Source organism: Exophiala oligosperma, assembly GCF_000835515.1.
Source record: "Exophiala oligosperma strain CBS 72588 unplaced genomic scaffold supercont1.12, whole genome shotgun sequence".
In the NCBI taxonomy this organism is placed as follows: domain Eukaryota; kingdom Fungi; phylum Ascomycota; class Eurotiomycetes; order Chaetothyriales; family Herpotrichiellaceae; genus Exophiala; species Exophiala oligosperma.
This window is the reverse complement of record NW_015622829.1, coordinates 302,211-316,403: the sequence shown is the minus strand read 5'-3', so window position 1 is coordinate 316,403 and position 14,193 is coordinate 302,211. Positions and strand designations below refer to the sequence as shown.

At 50.9% G+C, this 14,193-nt stretch overlaps 6 protein-coding genes and 1 non-coding gene across 9 annotated transcripts in view; 5 read left to right on the top strand and 2 right to left on the bottom strand.

The window, feature by feature from the left end:
* Positions 1-59: 59 nt before the first annotated feature.
* PV06_10263 (uncharacterized protein) lies at positions 60-1,949 on the top strand (the record flags this gene model as incomplete). The annotated part of the gene is made up of 3 exons (XM_016411797.1): positions 60-869; positions 952-1,162; positions 1,216-1,949. 3 exons carry the CDS (start codon positions 60-62, stop codon positions 1,947-1,949), a joined length of 1,755 nt encoding a protein of 584 aa, XP_016257838.1.
* An 877-nt stretch (positions 1,950-2,826) lies between these two features.
* On the top strand, positions 2,827-3,906 carry PV06_10262 (uncharacterized protein; the record flags this gene model as incomplete). Its single annotated transcript, XM_016411796.1, has 1 exon — positions 2,827-3,906. One exon carries the CDS (start codon positions 2,827-2,829, stop codon positions 3,904-3,906), a length of 1,080 nt encoding a protein of 359 aa, XP_016257837.1.
* Positions 3,907-4,255: 349 nt separating this feature from the next.
* PV06_10261 (uncharacterized protein) lies at positions 4,256-6,023 on the bottom strand (the record flags this gene model as incomplete). The annotated part of the gene is made up of 4 exons (XM_016411795.1): positions 4,256-5,258; positions 5,313-5,601; positions 5,677-5,804; positions 5,875-6,023. 4 exons carry the CDS (start codon positions 6,021-6,023, stop codon positions 4,256-4,258), a joined length of 1,569 nt encoding a protein of 522 aa, XP_016257836.1.
* Positions 6,024-7,288: 1,265 nt separating this feature from the next.
* On the bottom strand, positions 7,289-10,592 carry PV06_10260. Of its 2 annotated transcripts, XM_016411794.1 has the most exons (3): positions 10,418-10,592; positions 9,590-10,360; positions 7,289-9,530 (listed from the first exon to the last, which is right to left on the bottom strand). In XM_016411794.1, the coding sequence occupies exons 2-3, from the start codon at positions 9,734-9,736 to the stop codon at positions 7,557-7,559; spliced, it is 2,121 nt and encodes a 706-aa protein (XP_016257835.1). In that variant the 5' UTR covers positions 9,737-10,360; positions 10,418-10,592; the 3' UTR covers positions 7,289-7,556. The 2 variants fall into 2 exon arrangements, with proteins under 2 accessions (XP_016257835.1, XP_016257834.1); XM_016411793.1 differs by having other exon boundaries at positions 9,590-10,592.
* A 189-nt stretch (positions 10,593-10,781) lies between these two features.
* PV06_10259 lies at positions 10,782-10,866 on the top strand. Its single transcript has one exon. It is a non-coding gene; the product is annotated as a tRNA-Ala (tRNA).
* A 334-nt stretch (positions 10,867-11,200) lies between these two features.
* On the top strand, positions 11,201-12,837 carry PV06_10258. 2 transcript variants are annotated; one of them, XM_016411791.1, is made up of 6 exons: positions 11,201-11,370; positions 11,419-11,452; positions 11,499-11,608; positions 11,657-12,003; positions 12,054-12,525; positions 12,584-12,837. In XM_016411791.1, exons 1-6 carry the CDS (start codon positions 11,267-11,269, stop codon positions 12,588-12,590), a joined length of 1,074 nt encoding a protein of 357 aa, XP_016257832.1. In that variant the 5' UTR covers positions 11,201-11,266; the 3' UTR covers positions 12,591-12,837. The 2 variants fall into 2 exon arrangements, with proteins under 2 accessions (XP_016257832.1, XP_016257833.1); XM_016411792.1 differs by having other exon boundaries at positions 12,054-12,837.
* Positions 12,838-13,184: 347 nt separating this feature from the next.
* Positions 13,185-14,193, top strand: part of PV06_10257 (uncharacterized protein) — a 1,642-nt gene continuing 633 nt past the window's right edge. Inside the window, exons 1-3 of the mRNA XM_016411790.1 lie at positions 13,185-13,520; positions 13,585-13,633; positions 13,741-14,161. Of these exons, the coding sequence (XP_016257831.1) occupies positions 13,401-13,520; positions 13,585-13,633; positions 13,741-14,161 (590 nt within the window). The 5' untranslated portion in view covers positions 13,185-13,400. The remainder of the gene's footprint in view (positions 13,521-13,584; positions 13,634-13,740; positions 14,162-14,193) is intronic.

The following is a 14,193-nucleotide window of genomic DNA, read 5'->3' as shown; positions in this document are numbered from 1 at the left end:
TTTCAAAGAAAACGTACTTTTTAAACGTCGCTGGTAGATGTTATAACTGTTAGGCGAAGATGTGTGCCACGCAGTATATCATGACTAGCTCTCCTGGCTCTGACCCCAGTGAAAATGGCTCCGACAACTCGACCTGGTCCGGGGCTTCAGCAACGAGCAATGCAAGCCAGTCCAGTGTATCCAGCACATACTCCATCAAAAGGTTCCAAGGACAGAGCTGCCGTGCCGACGTCTTCTACGCGGGCGAAACTGTGTCACGACGCTCGCGAGAGCTTCAGAGCGAAATGGACGTCCATTTGTCTTTGATGGAATCTATATGGAGTGATCAATCCGAAGCAAGTCGATACCAAGCGGCGACTAGTAACATCGCAGAGAATGCCCCGCACGGCGCCGAGTTGGAACGCCCTGAGATTCTCGCTAGGGCTGAGAAACACTCTTCTCCACTGGTCTCCTGTCTCGCTCCTGTCAAAAGTGATAGCACTGCCTCCCCGGGGAAAGATTGGCTCCAAGTTCAACGTACCGCCGCTACAGTCTTCCTCCTCGTTACCTATCTGAGTTGCGTGCAACTTATCATACTCACTCAGGTGCACGCATCTCAAGGCGCGAAGCGAAAGTACGGCGACTCTCAAAATACACAGCCACAGATCAATCATTCTTTGTCCTCTCCTGCTCCTGGCCGTGGGAAACCTTCTGGAGGCCAATGGACCGCCGACTCGGCCTCATCCTTGGCTACGAGCACTTCTGGCTCCAAAAGGAGGAAGGCGGCTGCCAGGAGGTTGGGGGACATATTTTACAAGTTCGACCCTGTCAAGTATTGGAAGTGTGCATGCAGGGGCAGCACCACTACGCGGGAGCTCTTCAGAAGAGATGTAAGCTTCACGTCCAGATGATTTCCATGCCCATATTGCCATACCATGAGCTCCGAAAGCGGTCGCACTGACTCTGGTCCAGGAACACAAACATCTGTCCTTCTGGCATGTTAAAGCCGGCCATTTAAGTTATCACAACTTGCGGGAGCTCCATCAATTCGACCCTTGGGGTGACGAGCAGCTGCGAAACGAAGCTCAAAGGTCTGGGGGGGACCGCGAGGTGTTTATCTGGAGGTACAAATTCATCATGGCTTACCCAAGCTTTATTCCGTACAGGGCAATGTTGAACCCATGTACGTGTCTCAGCTTTGTGTTACTTTCGATACATGACTGATCCTGCGAACAGGGCAAGGAGAACCGCTTCTCCCAGAAGATTTCGATGACGTTATGCGGATGCTACAACTCCTCGAGTACAGGCGTTGTGATGGTGGCGACGCAACTGCCTCGATAAATGACCCTGGCTGCCATGTACTGGCGTCAGACGGCCAGCGAATTATGTTTATCGCTAATCTATTTTTCGTGGGCTTTTTCCTGGGACAACTCTCGGAAACGATACGTCGACATGACCCAAGCCTCCCAACAGCGAATCTGCACCCAGAAGGCCCACCCGAAATCCGTCCATCCATCGACGAAGAGCCCTCAGGGCCACTTCACTCGACGTCGAACCATACTGTCAATGATGAACCCACCCCGACTCCGCTGGTGCCGCCAGATTCGCTGCCAACTGCGTTTCTTACGGATGAGTCTTTGACACAGACCCGCCCAACCCAGGCTGACGACGTTCCGTCGGCTTCGAATGTACCATCGCAAGATAGCTGGATAACGGAGGCAACAGGGCCTAGCACAATTCAGACCCCGCCAGACTTGGGGTTTGAGGTAGTCAATACAAGGATTTGCGAAAATGCTGAGAGCACTTCCTGGGAGCCAGGCATCTCGGAGCTTACTGTTAGTATGCGTGACGATGAAAAAAGACCTCAAGCAGAAAACGCCCTCGATGAGGATCAGAACTCAGTGTCAAGCGACGAAAGTTGGAAGCATTGGCTACGTGATGACAAAATACAGAACACCACAAATGAGTAATTAGTGGCCACAAAGACAGACTTACTCTTCGTGTATGACGTTATGTCCAATGAACAAAGTCCAATCTTTTCTCAGTCGGTATGGACGAGGTATGGCCGGATCGTGCCTAACTTCAAGTTGTCCCTCGGGATACCTTGGATCATCTGATGTGGAAATGTGGGATACAAACACTCAAATCAAGCTCCAACCGAGTCATGATATGTCCAAATATAGTATCATTCAGCTGGCAGGCACATTCCGCTTCGAGAAAATTACTACTTCTACGTCCATCAACACTTGGAGCGAGCAGACAAATGAACATACGACAACCCAAAGCAGAGCCATCGGAATCTTCACACATATAGCAACCCTCGCTTCTATCTTTGCGCGAAGAAAGGCACGGTACGGTGATGCACGGGCTGCTATACCAGCTATGATAGGGACCCAAGATTGGGACTGATGAGCACGAGGGTTGAAGAACTGAGCCCCAGCCTAAGCAGATGGGCAGTTGGCCTGAGCAGCACCCGGAGCCTAAGTTGACAATAGCGTTGGGTATGGAACGACATGGTTTGAATGCAGCCTTCTTTGCTAGGCAGAATCTTTCTGTAAGCGGGTCAAGGCAAATAGGCACGAACCTAAGAATCCTTTCCTTCAGAAAAGAAAGAAAGCATATATGGCGCGGGTCACATCCACTGCTCTTGAGGACCTTCTCTCGGCGCAATAAATCTCTTCCCTTTCATTGAATCAAACGCATCTTTCAATCCGCATTGATCTTTGTCATTACTGAAACCGCACAGCTTACAGGTTGTCATCTTTGTTGTCATTTGTTGATCACAGGAAATCCATCCCGGCTCGGTCCAACGGTCGACCTATTCAACAACTGATAAAAGGATCAAACATGTCTACACCAAACGGCACGATGACAGACTCAGACTCAAAGCAACAGGACATGTTCCCAAATCACTCGCCAATTGACAGCACAATGAGAGATGCAGATGCAGACGCAGGCGCGGATATGGACACGGGATTTCACCCACAAACAGTCCTCTTTCATAACACCTTTACACAAGACATCACACGTCCTTCCAATCGTGCCCAAGAAGATGTATCTGAATCTCAGTCTCGGTCTCGACTTTCCACAACAGCCAGCATCACCACCACTGCCATCCTCAAAAGTCGTCGTCGCTCTCGTCCTCCGACCCTCGTCACTCTCCCGGCGGAACTTGTCCTCACGATAGCCTCCCACCTCGACTACCCGGACGTCCTCTCCCTCCGACAAAGCCACGTCGGCATCTCCGGCGTCCTCTCCCGCCACTCGACCACCCACCACCGGATCTCGTGGGTGCTCTCCCGAGCCTACCTGGGCCTCCCGATCCCCAACAACACCAGACTCAGCTTCAAGACCGACGCCCTCTTCCTGTCCAACCGGGAGGTCCAGCGTATCCTGGCCGCCCGCCTGAACCACGGCGAGTGTCTCTCCCAGAGTCCCGACCTCCTCCCGGCTCGTCAATTGGCCCGCACGCGCCTCGGCCAACGCAAGGGCAACAACCTGTGTTTCGTCGGGGGCACCGGACCCTGCCCGGCCGTCCTCGCCAGGCGGCGTCTCGAGAAGAAAAGAAAGAGGTACCCGATGACGACGACGACCCAACAAAAATCTTTTGTGCCCAAAACCCTCCTCGTCTTTGGACATCTCGTGGCCCTGGCGGTCGAGGGCGGCCGCCAGATAAGAGAACAAGCATTGGACTGGAGGCGTTGGGTGGACATCCTGGGGTGCCCCTTGTTGCTGTTGGCTTGCCGGTACTTGACCAACGTCAATGCCAACGACGATGACAATGCCAGGGCGGTGAAAGCTCTGGTGGTTTTCAACGGGGGAAGCAACCTCCCGCTGTTGTTCAAAAGGTGGTGGAAGGTGGCCGTCCTGTCGTGTCTGGTGTTGTCGTGGATGGTCTACAGGGTCCAATCGTTGTTTTTCTCTTAGAAACAATCAAACAAGCAGGGTCGGTGCCGGACTCAAATTAGACTCGTTGAGATGAAGGGGTTTTCTTTGTATGTGTCAGTGACATGATGACGACCCGTTTTCTACGCCTTGACCGTGAACAGTGTGCTCTCAATGCCCTCAAACGTCTCGTGATGATACTAGAGCTTTGTGAAAGACATTGACAGATTCCCAATTTCAGCAGACAATGCTTACGTATGACCAAGTAAGAATAAACGTCTGCCGCAGATACCGTCACCACTTGACTACGTACTTGACTTTGGCAAAAACGTATCCCGTGCCTTTCTGCACTCAATTTGGGCCTGTCCATCAGTCTTGCTTCCGACCCAATTTACGACCTCCACCTGAAAGCCGGATGACGCCAGTCCAAATCTTGCACCTGCTTGGTGGACAAGCCATCCAACTCGGAGTCCACGTCCATCCTCTCACGTCTCCTGTTGTCGGCCTTCATCCAGAACAAGAGACCGATGGAGCAGATCAAGATGGTGGAAGAAGTGGCCAGGTTCAATCCGTTGCCGATGTGATAATTGGGGCCGTCAAAGGGTAAGAAACCCCAGGTCGAGATCAGCCCGCCGACGTTGCCAAACATGACGGTCGTTCCGATGGCGGCGGAGCGTGCCGTGTCGGAGACGACGTTGGCCGAACTCTGGGCGTTGCAGAGCGCACCGAACGAAAAGGCCCCCGTCGTGATCAAAAAGGTGGCGCCGTAGCGGGTGTGAGGGGCCTCGCTGGCCAGGAACATGACGTAGCCCGCCATGATGAGGGGGGCGGAGACGATGAAAAAGACGTTCCGACGGTCGTAGCGCCACGACAGCCAGGGGATCAGGACGGTGAAAAAGGCCCCCACCACGTAAGGCGGCACCGTGTGGAGTTGTTGAGACACCACGGAATTTTCAGGGTAGATGGTCTTGACGATGGTCGGGAGGAAAAAGGCCAGGCCCTGGACGGTGATGTTGTTGAGCAAGAAGATGAACGAGACGGCGAGCGTGACGGGACTGAAGATGCCTCGCACCATCTTGGGGACGTCCAATTTGTCGAGCACCTCGGTGGTCGCGACGCGTTCGGACTTGACCCGGGCGATGGCCAGGTCTTTTTCCTCTTGCGAGAGCCACCGCGCCGTCGCGGGTCGGTCGGTCAATGTGAAAAAAGAGATCAAGGCCAGACCACACGTGATGATCCCCTCGATGGCGAAGATCATGCGCCACCGGTGAAGGCCGCCGAAGTGGTCGAGTTTGAGGATGGCCGAAGCCAGGAGTCCGCCGAAGGCCCCCGCGAGCGGTGCCATGACGATGTAGAGAGCCAGGCGGAAAGCCAATTCGCTCCTCCGATACCATCTGAGAGTTTTTGCCGTCAGAAAGACGAACCGACCAGGATAAGACGATACCTACCTCGACATGTAATATGCAATACCGGGAAGCATGCCCGCCTCAAAGATACCAAGTAGAAATCGTACACCACACGCAGCTGCCCTGTGATGGACAAAGGCTGTCCCGATGGAACAGATGCCAAAGCCGAGAGAGGTTGCGGGAATGAACCAACCGGGGCCGAAGTACTTGCAAGCAGTCGTCGCCGGGATTTCGAAGATGATGTAGCTGATGTAGAACACCGTCAGGACGATATTGTAGTCGTATCCCTTGAGGCCAAGGTCCTTCTCCAAGCCCGCCAGTTTAGCATTGCCTGCGTACGAGTACCGGTTAGTATTTGGTGGACGTTGCCCTCAGGTGTCAGGCAGAGAGACACAAGCTAGCTTACCGATATTCGCCCGGTCGATGAAGCAGAACAAGTAGAGAAGAGCCACGGTCGGAACGATGTACAGATCGATCTTATAGCACAGCTTCCTCTCGACCTTTGGGTCGAATTCCACCAACGCATGTCCATATCTGAATTGCCAAAAGTTGTTAGTAAACTGTATGTAAAACACTGGACCAAAGGGAAGCGAGTGAAACGTACTTGTCGGTGGCAACGTGACCTCTTTCCGCCGCTTCGTGAGCAATCTCATTGTGCATACCAGCAGCTTTTTCATCCATCGGATCTTGCGAAGGTTGTCGGGGTGTGGCATTCACCCGACTCTCCTCGGCATTGTGATCCTTTGAGGCCATTGTGAAGATATCCTGACGAGGCGGTGAAGACGCTCAAATTTGTGGTGACAAACACGATCCTCTGAAGAGGAAAGGCCTTTGCTTTTATGCACCACCGTTACAGTAAGCTGGCACGATGTTGATCGCTTGGCGAACCATGTCTTGGTACAGTAGGTGATACGAAGCGACTTCAGAATTCGATGTCGGCTGCTGGCTTCGGGGCCTCGAGAGAACCAATGATACCGTTTGGGTTGTCAACCCTTGCATGTACTCCGGATACTGCACCTTTCATTTCTTTTCCGGGGGCGTTGGAGAGGAGGAGCCGGGCTAATGTAACAGGGATACAAAGGACTGGCATCATAGCGCCCTCTGTCTGAGGTGTGAGAGGTGGGATTGATAAACACCCTTGCACTATTCACTTGCGCACGGGGATTTTAGCGTTGTCAGCTCATTACAATAAGCCCCGGGGATACCTAGGGAAGGCAACGAGTAGGCCCAATAGGTTGAAATGGTGCGGATCGTCCAGGATACAGATCCCTGTAAAAAGACTGGCCGAGGCGTTGTTGGTGATACTTGATGAGCCTTACCGAGGCTTGTCGCCTTGATGGAAAGGATTACTGTCTTTTACTTCCGCCAGCCTCATCGAATATGTTGTTATTTGTCGTGCAAGATGGTAATCCAGTACTCTGTTAATTGTCGCTGTTGATGAAGTAATGTCGGTAGATGTTCAAGTGTTCAAGTCAATCCTGATTCTTGGATTGCTCCAACTATTGCCTCAGACACTGGATAAGGCTTCCGCTTTGGTGTATAACAGCCGGATCTTGGACAGGCAGATCTGGGGGTTGACGGACCATGCATTGATTGTAAGCCAGGCTTCTTCTTGGAATGCAAGCAACAACACGACGAGGATCCAGGCATCGTGGACACCCTTAAGATATGCCCAGAAAAGGCCAAGCAGTGCCCAGAAACGCCACCATCGCCCGGTAGAAGGACACGGGAAGTTCAAGTTTGCGGGGAGTTTGGACGGTGAGACCGGGAAGAAGCACTTTTATCCATACAATGCTCGTACTCTTTCGGCCGGAAGTCGATATGAGTGCAGTCAACACCTCGAGTCAAATTTGGCGAACCCATGCAATCACGAAGCCGATCGGAAGACCAGGTGCTGCTTCCGGAGCCAAAATGACTACGCGAGACGCTTTCATCTTGATGATCTTCGGACCCAGGCCTGAGGCGACGGAGAGACTTCACATCTATTGTAATACAATCTTTGTTGACAATCCATACATGATACATGTTCAACTCCATCGCGATATCCATGACAAGGATCTCATGTAGCTTCGTAATTCAAAACCGTTAGCTGATGTACAGTAAATAACAACGCCTCTCACACGTATATGAGTCAAATAGCGATGACTGAAACAAATCCAGAAAGATCTGACAAACAAACACACGCCCCTGTCGATGACTGTGCAGGGCAAAATATTCATCATCAACTGTCCATCCACCTGTCACACCAACTAAGAGGATGTTGTTTAGATTGATTGTCTCCAAGGTTCAGCGCGCAAGTCTGTCACTATGGTGTTGATGGCGACGTCGATGCCGTTTTCGATCGGATGTCTCCTTACTTGCTTTATGCTTTTCCTCGGTTGGATCTTCATGCTCTTCGTTTTTCTGATCATTGTCCTCCTCGGATGGTTCGGATTCTTTATCAACTTCAACCTCGTTTTGGGACTTCTCCTTGTTATCTCCCTCCCTCTCCAATGCCTCCATGACGTCGGGGTCAAGTGTTCCTTGCTCGAGATCTGGAATGCCGGGATCGCCATCCTGGTTTTCCTCTGGGTGCTCATCTTGGTTTTCCTCCTCTTCCTTGTCATGATCTTTGTTCTCATCCTTTACATCCTCTTCCTTCTCTTCTTCTTTCTCCTCTCTCTCCTCACCCTCGTCCCCGTTGTCTTGGTTCGGGGCTTCGCCTTTTTCTTCCCTTTGCTGTTCTTCATAGATCTTGCGCAAGAGTTCTTTCGAGGGGTCGAGCTCATCTTTATGATCTTTCGGGTGCGTGATTTCATGTTGGGCCTCTGTGTAATTCAGAGCAGCCTCGACAAGACATCCACGAACATCGTCACCTGCCCAGGAAGACAGCATGTTCATGACCTCAGCTTCTTCACCTTTAAGGAATCCGTCCTTCTTGAATAATGTCTTGAACTGAGGGAGGTGTAAGATATACTTTAGAAGACCTTGGACCCGAGCGACCTGAACCGTTGAATCATCAATGCTGAAGGTCACGGTCATGATATCCTGGCGATGACTCGTGTCCCACTGTGCGATACTCATCGGAATGAGGATTCTCCCTTTGTTACACCGATCGTCTTGAGGTCCAAGTTCGACCAGAGACGTACCAAAGTCCAACGACTCGCTGGCAAAAGCAAGATGAAAATGTGCTCTGATATTGACCAGGATGACGAATTCTGGACGATAGAAACTCCCACCACAATGACCTTCGATGTTCGTTCGTGGGAATGCTGCGTACACGCGCAGTTTTCGGTCCAAGCCCATGCTTTCGGGAATGGGAACAGGAACAAAATTTGTCCCCCCACGCAAGCTGCCACCATGTTCCTTGTGTCGGTTCGAAAAGGTCTCGGGCAGAGTTTGGGTGAATACAAGCTCACAATCTCCGCAACGCAAATGACACTTCAAGATATGCAGAGGCTTGAACGAATAGATAAAGTGAATATATTCACTTGGCTTGCGAACAGTGGTAGACAGCGGTAGGTGGAGTTTGCTGGCCAGGCTCGGAGGAAACACTTCCTCTTCAGGTATAAAAAATGGCGCCCAATTCTTCTCGGTGTCGGCTCGCTCCCTGTCTCGAATAGTGAGGATGGTAGTGTGATTACTGAAAGGTCGAAATACGTAGATAGCTCGCTTCCAATTCGATTGTTTGGCAATCATGTTGAAGGTCACAACTGGTTCGGCACCCTCGACGCCATCTTCAAGGATGACACGAGGATCTTCAGGTCCGTATAACTCTCCACCCTCCTCCCATTGCGCAGGAATGTCGAATACCATGGGGAAATTCAGTTGCTTACCACCCCAAGTAATGTTGTAGTTCTCCAGGTGTTCCCAATCCTCATTGAATAACTGTCCCCGAAGGAAGCTCATCTTCGGTACCGACCATGTTTGACTAGGACAAAAGATGACTCTGGTCACTGACAGGTAGACGTTTTGATCCGGTAGCCAAACACTGGAACCCGACATTCGTGTCCAAGTCCGGTCGATAACGTCTTCGACCGACAGGTTAGGGTCGCGCATGAGGTCGTCCGGGTAATCGACAACAGGGTGAGCATCGAGGGACATTGCAATCTGCTTCACATTGTCATTGAGGAAAAAGCTCTTTTGAACACCGACTGTCGAATTGTGTTTGAGTGCGTCGCATGACCTCTTCCCGGGCAGTCCAGTATTCACGAACCCCGCTATTGGCATTGGTTCAAATGCACCCCATTGCAGATAGTATTCCGTCCGCGCTCGCTCAGCCTGCATGAGAATTGAATCAGCCTTGATCTCACCCCAGCCAAGGAAAACCGTATTCTTACCTTGGCGTTTCGGAGTTTCAGTACGTGGACATGAGGGAAAAATGACGATTCGAAAAAGAAGATGAACAAGATAGTGGCCAAGGCGAAGAAGCTCGCCCTCTGCACCTTTGCAGGAGCCGAAACACCGTCAAAGAATGGCAGAGGCATTTTCCCGTTTGCGCCCAGTTGATCTCACGAGCAGAGACGGATGCAAAGCACTTTATCAAGTGGGCTGCGTAGTCTCAGGTGTGGCATGGTTCGCGACGCGTTGGGGCACTCTTTCTTGAGCCAGACCCAAGGGACATTCCAAGTGAGATTCCAGCCTCATTTGGCAGGGTGGCATGAATCATTTTCAACACAAGGGAGGGAATCTTCCAAGCTAGGAACGATATGATGAGTACATCGGCAAGGGGTGGCCAAGGGTGATGGCATAACGCCATCGCCCAACTCGGTCAGGAACCACGGATCCATCAATACAGTCCTGGTCGACAGGCCATAAGCCTGCGGAGATTGCACGCTGTATCCGTAAGTGCGTTCTGTCTTTGCACCGTACGAGTAAGGACACAAAAGAAGCGCGGTGTGGCCAGACCATGTCGAAATGATAGGCACAACTAGGGATGAAGTTAGCCTCGGATGGTTATCAAATCGACCGCCAGGTTTCAGGGTCTATGCCTAGTGAGGTCGACTGAGACGTGGTGCGATAAGCTTGGTTCATGTTTATCTGCAGCGGATGCCATCGTCTCTCTGGAAGAACGACGTATTTTTTTTGTCTCGATCCATTCCGAATCAGAACTGTTTATTGGTTGACTTTCAATGATTCTTGAAGAGGTCACACAGACTCTTACAGACATCTTTTTTCGAAGCAAACATCTTGGTTTTTGCCCGGCGGGGTTTTTATCGGAAAACCATGTGCAATCCTGGCTTGAGATCAAGGAGATGTTTTTAATATCCGGGTTCCTGCTTTAGGACGTTTTCCTGTCAAAAAGCCAGATAAGAAACCCCACTTCTCGACAAGGGTGCCTACTGGACGTCGAGATGGTCAACTGTCAACACACGAGAAGCGCAGCGTTGAGCTGCGATGGGGGATCAATCTGAATTTGCCTAGCGTAGCTGGAATCTCAGGGTCCAAGTCATCCAACTTCGCCACATCAAATTTTCGAATATTATAATTTTTTGACACCGGTTTAACTACCAAATTCGCACAGAGTTTTCAGGGCGCATGGTCTAGGGGTATGATTTTCGCTTTGCATTGCCTAAATAATTGCGAAAGGCCCGGGGTTCAAATCCCCGTACGTCCAATCCTTCTGTCAGAAGTCCAACTTCTTTTTGCTGTTCGTGCAAAGTACCAATATATTCTTCTATCATATCAACGCGTTTGGTCTACCACAGGTTGTGACTATTCGTGCTAGGTCTCACTCCTTTGAACCTGCTGTGCTTTTTTTTTCCTTTGCCGCTAATCTTCCGGGAGGCCTTTGGTCCGAGCACATGCCTACTGGTCAATTCTGAAGAACAGCATGAAATGACCAAGCAACCCACCGTAGACTAGACCAGAGTCCCTACGGCGGAACAAATTATCCGCAAATTTCTTCTGATGACGCTAATTTCACATTTTTGTCTGGCCTCGAGGGTAGTGTTCGACAAGGGCGACAACGATCGCTTCCCATTTTTATTTCCCAAAACCTCTCCCTAATAACAAACATGAATGGTACCAAAGCGACGCCCACAGTGGCCGATCTGGCTGCAATGACAACTGAAGAACGCATGGCCGGCATGGAACATTCTGAAGTTCGCTACTTTACAAGGTGAAATCGCATTCATAACTGGCTTGGATTGTAATTGACCAATTCCAGCTACGACCATCATGGAATTCACGAGGAAATGCTGGTATGTGCCTACCTTCACCTTTTGTTCTCAACTAACCCGAGCCCAGAAAGATGAAGTGCGCACTCGATCCTACAGAGACGCAATCTACCAAAATGCCCACATTTTCAAAGACAAGGTGGTCCTCGATGTAGGCTGCGGCACCGGTATCCTGAGCATGTACGTTGGTCTCTAGAACATTCCTATTCCTCGCTCACATATCACAAGGTTCGCCGCAAAGGCGGGTGCGAGACATGTGATCGGAGTCGATATGTCCAGTATCATCAACAAGGCGAAAGAGATAGTCGAAGTGAATGGTCTTTCCAACAAGATCACACTGTTACAAGGAAAGATGGAAGAGGTCGAAATGCCCCAGCAACACTTGAACAACGGCAAGGTCGACATCATCATTTCGGAATGGATGGGCTACTTCCTGCTCTATGAAAGCATGCTCGATACGGTCCTGTACGCCCGAGACAAATATCTGAACCAAGGAGGCAAGATCTTCCCGGACAAGGCCACCATCTACATGGCTGCGATTGAGGATGGCGAGTACAAGGATGACAAGATTGGATGTAAGTTCATTTTAAAGTGCTCGCTTCGGGCGCAGGCTGACAGGACACAGTCTGGGACAACGTGTATGGCTTCGATTACAGTCCAATGAAGGAGAGCGCCTTGAGTGAGCCTCTGGTCGACACGGTCGAAATGAAGGCCCTCGTCACCGATCCTTGCCCTGTCTTTACCATCGACCTCAACACCGTGACCACAGCCCAGCTGGCCTTCTCGGAGCCATTCCAACTGCGTTGTCAACGAAACGACTTCATCCACGCCCTCATTGCTTGGTTCGACATCGACTTCACCGCATGCCACAAACCTATCCGATTCTCCACGGGTCCACACACGAAATACACCCACTGGAAGCAGACCGTTTTCTACCTCCGAGAGGTCCTCACTGTGGAAGAGGGTGAAACCGTGACCGGATTCTTGTCGAGCAAGCCCAATAACAAGAACAAGCGAGACCTGGACATCAAGATCGATTATGAACTGGAGACGGCCGATCGGACTCGTTTCGCTCGCGGATCGAATGATTACAAAATGTAGGGAACCCCACTCCCTCGTGTTCCCGTTACATCAATGGCTGACCCTACATTGTAGGTGCTGATCTTTGGGCTTGGACTCTTTTCCTTTTGTTCTTTCTGCATAGCACAAAGGCGTGTGTGGGTATGGGTGAAATGAGTGGTAGAAGCCTACCACTGTATGTAAAAAGGGTTTTACGACTGAAATGATCTTCGAGACGGACTTCAAGCTCCTCGTTATTTGATCTAGATACCCCACGAGTTGAGGCTGAAAATTTCATGTCTGATCATGCCGGATATATTGTGAGAATGCTCTGTTCTATTTTCGTTGTCTGCCATCTCGAAGTTTTTAGTTTCCCGTCGAAGCCTCTACTAGAATAAAGTCGTCTTCGAAAGGCCCAGTAGAACTTTGACCGAGGTTCCAGGTCTTGAGGTAGGCAAGGTTGTCATGCCCTTGGCTTCGTAAGGTCCATGCATACAGGGACATAAATGATTACTGTACAGGTTCTCCGTACTCCGTGAGGATAATGGTGCCCTTTACTCCCTTAGTTCTCTCGGTGTTAGATTGCCGTTTTGTTGCCTCGGCATCTTCCTCCCCGCATTTCTTCTCTGGGCTGGTGCAGCCGAAGGTACAGGTTGCCGTAGAACGAGTTTCTCACGTTGGCCTCGTCTACGAATACATAAAATCAGGGCATCCGAAACCGGGGGTTTCGCATCTTTTCTCACCTCTTGTGGTGTCTGTATATGCGTGCAAAGAATTTCTAGTTGTTACTTTTTTTTATATACTCAATATCCCCATACTGTGGTACTCTGTTTGTTCATCTTTCTGCCGATCGTTTTGAAACCCACACCTCTCTCTCTCTCTCTCCCCTCCCCACCTCACGACTACCACCAATATGTCTGGACCAGGTGTTGGTTACGAGTACCCTTCGACGGCTGTATCATGGTTGAAGCGTGATGCGCTACTGTTCGCGGTCAGCATCGGCTGTACGGTCGACGAACTACACTTTATCTACGTACGGTTTTTGCAACCACTTTCTAGTTTCGACGGACGACAAAGCTGACGAGTATTCCCCTTAGGAACTTCATCCCAACTTTGCCGTCTTCCCGACCTACTCGATCATTCTGCGTGAGTGAACCCCCGAGCCCTGAAGCTCCTACTATCCTTCTGTATCTGAAGGCAAGAGGACACATGAAGACACATGACAAAAAAGCGCTAACGAGGCGAGGGAATAGCATTCAAAAAGACGACCCAAGAAGTGATAGATTTCTACGCCTCCCAAGAGTCCAACCCCATCCCGGGAATCCCGAAACTCGACTCCAGGCGGGTCGTCGATGGCCAACGGTTGATCCAATTCCTCAAACCCTTGCCCACGAGCTCCGAAGGGCGAAACTTCGAACTCCGCTCCAAGGTTTTGGGGGTCTACGACAAGGGCAAGCCCGGCACCGTGGTCGAGACCGAGCAGACCATCGTCGACAAGGACACGGGTGAAGTTTACACGAGGGCTGTCGGCTCGGGATTCTTCGTCGGACAAGGAGGATGGGGAGGTCCCAAGGGTCCCTCGACCGTCAATTACCCTCCCCCCAAGGGACGTGAACAAAAGCCCGACAAGGTCCATGAGACTCAACTTACACCCGAGAGTGCACATTTATATCGGTAAGTCGCTGTGAAAACCTAACCCCCCCCCC